Source organism: Gaeumannomyces tritici, assembly GCF_000145635.1.
Source record: "Gaeumannomyces tritici R3-111a-1 unplaced genomic scaffold supercont2.11, whole genome shotgun sequence".
NCBI classification, from domain to species: Eukaryota; Fungi; Ascomycota; class Sordariomycetes; order Magnaporthales; family Magnaporthaceae; genus Gaeumannomyces; species Gaeumannomyces tritici.
This window is the reverse complement of record NW_008804555.1, coordinates 1,702-10,900: the sequence shown is the minus strand read 5'-3', so window position 1 is coordinate 10,900 and position 9,199 is coordinate 1,702. Positions and strand designations below refer to the sequence as shown.

At 57.0% G+C, this 9,199-nt stretch overlaps 5 protein-coding genes across 5 annotated transcripts; 2 read left to right on the top strand and 3 right to left on the bottom strand.

Annotated features, from left to right (window-relative positions):
- Window positions 1-175: 175 nt before the first annotated feature.
- On the bottom strand, window positions 176-1,775 carry GGTG_13235 (hypothetical protein; the record flags this gene model as incomplete). The annotated part of the gene is made up of 3 exons (XM_009231140.1): window positions 1,216-1,775; window positions 1,094-1,141; window positions 176-456 (listed from the first exon to the last, which is right to left on the bottom strand). Exons 1-3 carry the CDS (start codon window positions 1,319-1,321, stop codon window positions 176-178), a joined length of 435 nt encoding a protein of 144 aa, XP_009229404.1. The 5' UTR covers window positions 1,322-1,775.
- An 867-nt stretch (window positions 1,776-2,642) lies between these two features.
- GGTG_13234 (hypothetical protein) lies at window positions 2,643-4,313 on the bottom strand (the record flags this gene model as incomplete). Its single annotated transcript, XM_009231139.1, has 2 exons — window positions 2,643-3,580; window positions 3,663-4,313. The coding sequence occupies 2 exons, from the start codon at window positions 4,311-4,313 to the stop codon at window positions 3,065-3,067; spliced, it is 1,167 nt and encodes a 388-aa protein (XP_009229403.1). The 3' UTR covers window positions 2,643-3,064.
- A 712-nt stretch (window positions 4,314-5,025) lies between these two features.
- Window positions 5,026-6,512, top strand: GGTG_13233 (hypothetical protein; the record flags this gene model as incomplete). Its single annotated transcript, XM_009231138.1, has 5 exons — window positions 5,026-5,169; window positions 5,251-5,607; window positions 5,683-6,006; window positions 6,089-6,176; window positions 6,289-6,512. 5 exons carry the CDS (start codon window positions 5,026-5,028, stop codon window positions 6,510-6,512), a joined length of 1,137 nt encoding a protein of 378 aa, XP_009229402.1.
- A 383-nt stretch (window positions 6,513-6,895) lies between these two features.
- On the bottom strand, window positions 6,896-8,016 carry GGTG_13232 (hypothetical protein; the record flags this gene model as incomplete). The annotated part of the gene is made up of 3 exons (XM_009231137.1): window positions 6,896-7,300; window positions 7,431-7,729; window positions 7,806-8,016. The coding sequence occupies 3 exons, from the start codon at window positions 8,014-8,016 to the stop codon at window positions 6,896-6,898; spliced, it is 915 nt and encodes a 304-aa protein (XP_009229401.1).
- A 23-nt stretch (window positions 8,017-8,039) lies between these two features.
- Window positions 8,040-8,806, top strand: GGTG_13231 (hypothetical protein; the record flags this gene model as incomplete). The annotated part of the gene is made up of 3 exons (XM_009231136.1): window positions 8,040-8,046; window positions 8,396-8,668; window positions 8,793-8,806. The coding sequence occupies 3 exons, from the start codon at window positions 8,040-8,042 to the stop codon at window positions 8,804-8,806; spliced, it is 294 nt and encodes a 97-aa protein (XP_009229400.1).
- Window positions 8,807-9,199: the final 393 nt, after the last annotated feature.

Here is a 9,199-nt window from a genome sequence, read left to right as displayed (position 1 = left end):
AGCCTCAACTATGCGCATGACACACTCAACTGCGTAAGGACGGGATCAATCAAGTCGCCTAGATCAGCCTTTTCGTCCTGCAAAGAGACCTCGTAGTCCTCTGCCGTATATTTGCCCGGAAAAGAGACCCCCAAGGCGTAATTTGGGCCGTACTTATCTCGCCAGTAGAACCGTATCACCTTCCGGACCGTGCGCTCGTCTCGTGCCGTGAGGCGCCACGCGTGTAGGGGGAGAGCTCCTCGGTAAGCTGCCAGTTGGGAGGAAGGGCTACGTCGTCTTCTTCCCTATCAGATTGTAGGCGGGCAAGGAGCAAAGCCTCTTCCTGCAAGGCATGGAACCGATCGTCGCGCTCCCGGCGCTGTTGCCAGTATCTGCCGAGAAGGGTGGCCTCGTTGGCGAGGGCATCTTTTTTTGAGGGCGCACGAGGTCGGCAATCTCTTGCAAGTGCGCCCGCAGCTGTTTAAGGCGCGTGCCCTCCTGTTGCTTATACACCTTCTGTCAGAAAACACTGTCTCTAGTCATCCATGAATGGGAAGAATGCATTGTCTGTCCTTTTTTCCTCTGTCCTTCGAAGAGGATGATTGTTCTCGTTGATATACACAAAGTATGTGGTCTGTGCACCGGGGTGCCCATGTTCATGCTCCACCTGGAATCTTTCTAGATCCTTCCACATCGTACCATCGAGTACCTTCGTATCTGACAGGTTGAGCAGCCAAACAGGGCATGAAGCTGAAATGCCCCCGAGACAAGCTCCGCCTACCCCGCGACAGAGTCCTCAAAGTCCCAGCATGTCCCCTCTTCGAGCCATTTCGTCTCCCCGCGCGAGCCTGGACGTCGGGCCTCTGCCAGAAGCAGAAGTCAGCAGCGGTCCGGATGGAAGGTTGGGAAGCGATCAGATTCCGCCTCAGAAGGTATCGCGACCCGTATGCAGTCGTGCTGCTTCGGCCGCTTCCGGAAAACCCCGTACCGGAAGGATTTGGAAGAAAGAACCACCCAGTACGGTTCTAACCATTCTCGGGAGGCGTAAAGGCCCGAATTGTCAGACGTTTTCAGCACCAAGAAGATTGTTCTGTATTCTCTGCTCTCTTCTCACTAGGAATTCTGTCCCCCAGGTTGTCCTTATATCGTTCAATCCGACAGCCTGGAGAACATTTCCACAGTTGTTGGTCTTAGCGCTAAATCCCTAAATCCTTGCGCTAAATCCTAAATCCTTACGCTGAATCCTAGCGCATGGGCCCTGTAGATGCCTAGAAAGAATGCCTTGCGGCTGACACGAATCGACTTGCCCGACTAGAAGGTGCAGGTAGCCGGGAAAGCCCATTTGTTATTAGGGATTCCTAGTGCTTGCTTTTTTTATATTTAATCGCGACGGAATGATCACGACGGTGATCGCGGTTTCCTTGGCGGTAGTGTCCGTCGTTATTCCAATCTCTTCCGGCCGGTCTATGGGCAGGGCCTTTTATATAGTTACTGAAGCAGTTTCATACAAGCAAAGGAACTAGGCATTGGGCTGGATAGTTTAAACAAGCTTCTCTAAACTAGCAATCAATACTTTGCAGTTCTTAGGCTTGGAATTCCCAAGTCTACTAGTGGTCAACGTATGTCAGCTCCCCGTCGTCTACCTTCCGCCTCCCCCGCCTCAACCCGCGCTTTCGGCCACACCAACCCGAACGAACCGACACCCTGTCACAGATTGTGTACCGCTACAAAACAGCCACAGCTGAAAGGCACTGTTACAAGGGGACAAAGTCGGCTTGGAAAAGTCTCAATAGGAGTCAGAATCTCCTCGAGGGATCCCTTCGAGGGGCGCCCTCTATATAGGCCTCTAAGTGGCCCGTGCAGACTCCTAGGGTACGTATCTAATTGCGGGGTCGGGGAGCCAAGCGCCTGCAACTGGTCGTTGGTCCTGCGAGGGACCTGTGACTTGTTGGAGGCGACCCAACCACGAAGCGCCCGTTTATCAAGGCCTCCTTATTGGCCTCCTGTTGGCCCAATGGGCCTGCCGTTAGTCACAGGTGTGATCCCCGTGTGACAGGCACTGCTACCAGCGGGGTAGCGCCCAGGGGCGCACGTGGCCGCCTCCTCTCTACATACACTGTACGACGGAAGTTAAAAGCCCTTCCCCACTGTTTGGCCTTGTTCTCTCTTGGAAGAGGGGCCAAGAATCAGCACCAGCGACTGCAGCACTGCCTTCTGAATACAAGCCTTATTGGTCCTGTGGGCTTGGCCGCACCTACTTAAATTGCCTGTCGGTTTGTAAATAGAGCCTGCCCTAAAGCATAGAGCACATCAGTCCTACAGGGTTATGCAGCTTGTCCCATAATATTCTTCTTAAATGAGAATATCAATGTTTTCAGCTTGAAAAGGACGGGATAGAGGGCAGGCAGAGCTTAGTGTTGTGTATGGCAATGTAAAAAATCCAGGAGAAACTACATAGAAGCGTCCCAGGCCTCAGAAGAGGATGCGCCCTGTGTAACAACCCTGCAGGGCGCAGGTATCATTATCCCTGTGGAGCCAAGAGCCCCATCTGCAACAACCCGTAACCCAAAGAATGATTCACCTGTCCGGAAGCGGGATCACTAGTATTATGCGGCATCACCGACAGGGAGTCGTAATATTGTTTAGGGCCACGACACCATGTATAACTAGGGCCCGCAAGACTCCCTGTTAAGGTGTCACGGACCGGCACAATGGAACCGTGTAATCTACCAAGTAGACTTTAGAATTGAAGATGAAGAGGAAAGAGGGAATCTATAAGACGCGTGTGCGCGTGCCCGCACTTGAATGCCAGGCTGTGGGGCACGTGCATGGCTGAGTCAGCCAGACCTCGCGCCACGCCATGACACAAGGGGTCTGGAGGGCAAGCAACCGTTTTTTGTTTTTCCTGTTCAGTGCTGCCAGGCACCTTCTGCTGAATACACCACTGCCCCGCACGCTTTCTCTAGGCTACTGAGTGACCTGGACCCCTGAGATCTCCCAGCGAGAACCCCTTCCTGTGCACAGCACGTTACACACGCCCGGCGCAGCCCTTCCGCTGAGCGCCACGAATCTCAACACAGTATTGCTACTGGTGGCCCGTCCCCCCGCTGGCGACCCCAATGTGCCTATCAAGGGAAGCCTCTATAAGCCGCCTATCTGCTGCCTGCTGCCCCTCATGGGTCTGCCCCTGCCGGTTGTGCCAGACGGGCGACGTCGGTGTGATCTTTTTTAACCCCTCCTCCGCCGCCTTAACCTCATCCTCGTCCGGACCGGGCTGGTCTTTAACGTGATGCAAAGCCGCCTGCAAAAGAACCTGCTGGTCGTACAGTTCGGGCCAATGCCTGAAGCCCCACCTCCATGTGCTCTTGTGGCCTTCAGTATTATACCTTTCGTAACGGTCGCGGAAGATGTGGTGGTCCTTCATGGCATAGTACGGGTCCCATCTGTACCGATTAAGATCCGAAGCCAGAATGGGCAGTGGGTTGTCCTGCCCCGGGGGCGATTTGAGGAAGGCCAAAAGGGCGCGTAGTTGGTCGTCGGTTGGCGGGTATAGTGTGAATGGTCCCCCGTCGCGGCCGTCGTGGAAATAAACAGCGTTGCACTGTGGGTTTAAACGGCAAGTTAGCACCTGAACGTGGCATAATACACAAGCACGAGCAAATGGAAGGCGAGGAGGGCCTTACTTCACTGTCGGATTTGCCCCGATCGAAAACCACAACGCCGCCGAAAATCATACATTCTGCCCAATATCCAACAATATCCGCTTCGCCGTCAGGGTACTGTTCGAAGGCTGTATAGGCGCGGTGGTGGAATGGGGTTATTGGCAAGGGGACCGAGTAAGAATATCGCTGGCTAAGCAACTGAATTTGCATCTGGGACGCGAACCAGTCCATGTGTACCTTGCGCCTGTGGACGCCGGCGTCCATTTTGAACAGGTGGGCGGCGATGGAATGGCAGGCGACGGCCGCCATTTCGACAAGGCGCAGATCGAACTCGGGGCTTCCGACTTCGACGGCGTTGAACGCGTGCAGGAGCTGGCGCCGGAACTGCAGCTGGCGGCCGGCATCGAACGTGCGCCCGAACTCCTCAATCTTCTCCAAGGCGGCTTCGCAGGTTGTGCTGTGGTTGAGTTCGTATATGGGGTGTGACCTCATGGGCGGCAGGAATGTCTCCCACGTTTGGATCGTCGGCAGCCCGTCGAATATCTGAGCGAATGCATCTTGCGCCGATGCCGTCGCGAGGACATTGCCGACAGCGAGCCGGAAATGCGAGAGATGTTCGTCGTCGAGGGCGCCGGCGGCAGTATCGGTGTCGAACTCGGGCATCGTGGCCATGTGTTTGAAGCACGCCACAAGTTGCTGTGCAGTTGGAACGGTGTGGCATGCAGCGAAGGTTTTCAAAAGGCTGGGGAAACACTCAACATAAGCCACACGAGTTCCGACACGCCCTAGCCTCTCGCCATTTGGGGGCAGTGGATTCCCGCGCACTTGCGGAGCGGCCAAGGTGGAGGCCTTTGGCCAATAGGGAGTGAACTGGCTGAGCAGTTGATCCACTATCGCCCCGCCGGTTTTAGGCACGCCCGCCGACGCGCTGCAGCCAAGCTGACGCGCGCCGTTTCGCGACCAACAAACATTGGGTTAGGTCATTCAGTTTCGTGTGTGGTTTTCTCGGTGGTGTGATTTCCAATTAGCCTAATCACCTCCCCCTGGGTTGGCCTCCTGGTCCAGCGAATCTTGCACGCAGCGCGCGGACGGGCCGCAGAATGCCGTTGGTCACCACCCCCGATGACAGCCTTGTCGGTCGCTTCGAGGTGACCCGGAATAACGGCCCTCCCATAGCAGCTCCCCCGCATGTGCTTTAATGTCGCTCTATCGCCCAACCTAGCAGGTTTCGAATGGCGCCCAACGAGGGGTCGGGCCCCAACGGATCTGGAGAAAAGAGCATCCTCGTTACTACTACTACTACTACTACTACTCCTGCTGGATTTGTAAACTCCTTGCCTCCAATTCCTCACCCTGCAACTGCTACGACCACAGAATCAGCGCAATGTCGTCCTCCAGTGCTACCCAAAATGAGCCTGCAATCGGCCCCACGCGCATGTGGCAAACCTCGAGCGGCATCACGTTCAACGGCATATGGGACTCGCAGACTTTCTTGCCCATCAACGGGAACACTGAGATCTTCACTTGCGTACACTCCAGCCTGTTCTGCCCCCAGGCTCGCCCGCCCGCCTCTCTCGTCAGGGCACCCCGTCCCGTCTCCCGCTGACAGTTTTCGGACGCTTCTGACTATAAGCTTGTATCTTCAATGAGCATCGGTGTCCGGACCCTAGAGTCCGACCGCGGAAGACAGGTCCTCCAGAGTGTCGGGACCGAGGTTATCCAAGCGTGGCATGACGAGGGCGTGCCTTTCGATGGGGACCTCCAAAATATACGAGACTACGTCAACCACTTCCTCTCTCGCATTAGAAACAACTTCCCGATGGTGATCCTCGCAAGCGAAATCCGCAATCCAGATAACCTCGCCCAAACGGTGAGGAACGATCCCGGCCCACCACCCGGAAAATGGGACGGCAACCTGTGGGACTACAAGCCCGTCGTCGCGACAGGCTTTTATTTCAACCCAGAGGTGATTAACTAGCAAGCGCCATCCCGTAGTTATGAACCCTGGCCACCGCTAATCAATACTGGTGCTTGTTTCTAGCGCGTCCTGGCCATGGCCCGGAACTTCGCCTCGCCCACATTGCCGCAGCAAGCGCGGGAGCGTGATATCACTTTCCAATTCCTCTTCGGGATGACGACGTGCCACGAGCTCGTCCATGCGTTTATCGGCTACCTCGCGGGGACCAACGGGGCTTTGGACAAAAGCTACACGCCCCCCCACGTTACTGTCCGAGGCTACAGTCAGAGCATAATGAGCCGCGGCGGCGATATGCTGCCAAGGGGTGAGTCGGGACGAGTGTTTGACCTCTTCATGTACGGAGGCACCGTCGAGTTTTACCGCGACCCCAACCAAGGGGACGACCAGGTTGAGTTATCTTTTCCGGACCATTTTCAGAGAGAGAAACCGAGAGGATGCTTTGCTGATTGATGTTCGTCCCTGACTTTAGCCTGGGGTCCCCTACCTTGTGGATGCCAGTGGGTTAGCACGCAAAATAACCCGGGCCTCGATCGACGCCCAAATCCTCAATCCCGAAAGTACGTCTTGACTTGGCTGCCCTATTATTAAACCTCCCCCGCCGCCGCCAAAAAAAAACCCCCGTACGTAGCACAAACGAAAACCCCCTGCGCTAACAACGATCCTGGACAGATGTTGCGGTTTACCCGTTGCAAACCCACCCTGAAGCCTTCGATGCGGCGGCAAGGATCCATCGGGAGCTCCGATCGATGGGAGCGGGCCTCCCGCCAGACTCTCCGGGCGGCGGCGGCGGCAGGTTCATGACGGCCGCCGTAGAGAGATACTACGTGTCGGATGCGGACGCACGCTTGGTGGTGTCCGATCACCGCAAGGTCCAGCCAGTCACGGTTAGGTAAAAGCTACGGCAAAACTATCTAACACCGTCGCCGTCGCCTCGCCATCGTTGTCCCAATCAATCTAGGGCAAAGAGGCTGGGTGAGAAACAAGGCAAGGAAAGCCGGCAGATGAGGGAGCAGATAGAGTCGACGGCTGAACAAAAGGGGGAGCAGGATCAGGAGTGATTTTGTCTGCGATTAGCTTGCCTTGTTGTAGAGTTCTTAAAGCTCCTTACAAAACTGGGAATATTGTTGCACCTTGCGCTCAGCCTACTTTTCGGCATCATCGCGCCAGAAGCGAGACGTCGCTTTCACATCAGGGTCGTAAGGCGATACGTCCAGCATCTGCAGCGACACTTTCGCCCCTCCTTCTCATCGCTAACTTCCTCTCCGGCCTTAATCACCTACCTCCTTTTGACAACCCACTCCCACTTCCTGTCCGGCAGCTTTTGCAGGCTTTTGGAATCGTTGAAGACGCCGTCAGTGCCGGAGCCGTACGCCGCACAGGTCGGGTCCTTCCGGTACGGCTTGAGGGCGCATGGCTTGCAAAAATAATGACCGCACCGCGTCACCACCGGCTGCTTGTACGCCTCGCGGCACATAATGCACGCGAACGGTATGCTCTTGAGCAGCACGTCGTCATCGTCATCCTTGTTGTTCGCACGCTTGCCGCGATCTGCTGCGCTCGCAACCACCGTCCCTCCTATGTTCTTTTTGCCTTTGGCCACGCTTCCCCACTCCCGGGTCGAGCTGCCACCCGGCCTTGTAATACTCTCACGCGTGTAGGTACTTGCAGTTATTGCCGAAGCCTGTTTGCTTGTACTGTCCGCGGTTAAAAAAAGGGCTTGGGTTAGCAACAGCCAGCGCAAACAAAGGGAAAGAGAAGAAAAAAAAGGGGTTCGTGCCGAGAAAATGCGACTACCAGCCACTGAGACTTACATCTTTGCAAACATCTGGCGCAAAGTCGGTCACGGTTACGGCCCTAATGTTGGTTGTGCCTTGACCGGCCCCACTGTCCTCGACGGCGCGTCCGAGTTCTTTGGGCGCGGCGAGCGGCGGCCTGGCCCTTATGCTGCCCAGGAGGTCTTGGTCGAGAGCGCGTCGGCACCGTCCTACGCCGGGTGCTCGCGCACATATGGAGCGGGCATTACCGTCGCCGCAAGATTGGGTTACGACGAGTTTGCGAATGTGTCGGGGTGCCGTGTTTAGGTGCGGAGAATAACCCCAGGATTTGGTTGCTGGGGCAGCAATACAGGTGCATGTTTTGTCGGGACTGTAGCGCCCTATACGGCCCATGCGGTAACCACTCCACACCGACGCAGCAGCGTCGGGCGCTAGGCAATCGTGCGAAGTGCTTGGCCCGGCTCGACCCGACACCGCCCGTCAGGCTGTAGTAGCGATCGAGCGACTCGATGTAGGGCGCTCTCCTATCGCTGATTATGACGTTCTTGCGGCGGCGCCTAGGAGGCAGAGAATCGTCCTCATGCACGCGCGCGCGTTTGCGCGGGTCGCGACATCGCGTCATCGTCGGTCAGGTCGGTGTGGGAGATGCGAGGTAGGTCGTATATTCGGTCGGGCCGCGTGTATTGTAGGAGATGTGCGGTTATAGTCGGCGGCGCAGAGAGTCTAGAAGGAAGGAAGGCAGGTTGTATCGTCGATCGGGTCTGTGGGCGGGGCAATTGGAAGCGACACACGCAGGGCCGAGTTGGCGTGCAAAGCGCAGATGTGAGAGACGGTGAGGGTATCCGCCGGAGCCGGAGGGTCATGTGGGCACAGAGATATATCTCTGTGCCCCTCCCCGATAAGAGGGAGACAGGATATGCGGGGCTACCCTTGCTGCCCGTGACAGCAGATGACGGCGGGTGCGACCGGGGTAGGCCCATATTGACCCACCCTTCCCTCAGCCCGCCGTCACCTTGTCTTCACCTTGCCATCGACCCTGGCGCGGTGGTGCCCGCGTACCGGTACCCACGCTTTCCAAGGTCCTTCTTTCTTTTGCGTAGCCCATACGTGCCGCCAGCCGACTGTTAGCAGCGTAGGTAATGCCAGCCTCCGCGATCACGAGCAGGGCGAACCCGCCCGCCCAGCTTGCGCGGCGAACGTCACGGCGCACGGTCTCGAATGCGGTAGCTTAATCGCCGGGCCTGCCAAAATCACGACCGGCATCTCCGGCATCCGTAGGTAGGCATCGATCCGCCCCAAGCCCTCCTGCGGCCGCGGGACTCAGGCAGAGCAGGCCCGGGGTATAAAATGTCAGATAGAACCTCCCTAGACAGTTTTTGACTGAGGCTTCGGCATCAGTCAACCTAAGTTAGCTTCCAAGTATCCCTTGAAGCCAGCACCTTCCTTGAACACATCAATTCTTGGCATTGCACTGTTAGTGCACACAGCAAAGTTACATACAAATCCTTAACACCCGCCAATTCAGCGGCCCAACACCAACTCCACGCCCGCCCACGGCGCTGGCGACGGCACCATGCCGCCGCCAACGCCTCCCCTAGCCAGTAGGGTGGCGCACGCTATCCTCCGCGGCCCTTCAGCCCGGAGGCGCGCGTTGCTACCGCACCGGCCTCCGCGCACCCCAGCGCACACGCATGCGAACACGCCGTCCCCGTTGCGGAATGAGCAACATCCGACAGGGCCCGAACAGGGCCAGGAAGGCCTCCTCGGCGTCGGCGCCGACACAGGCGGCCCCTTCCCTTCCCCCC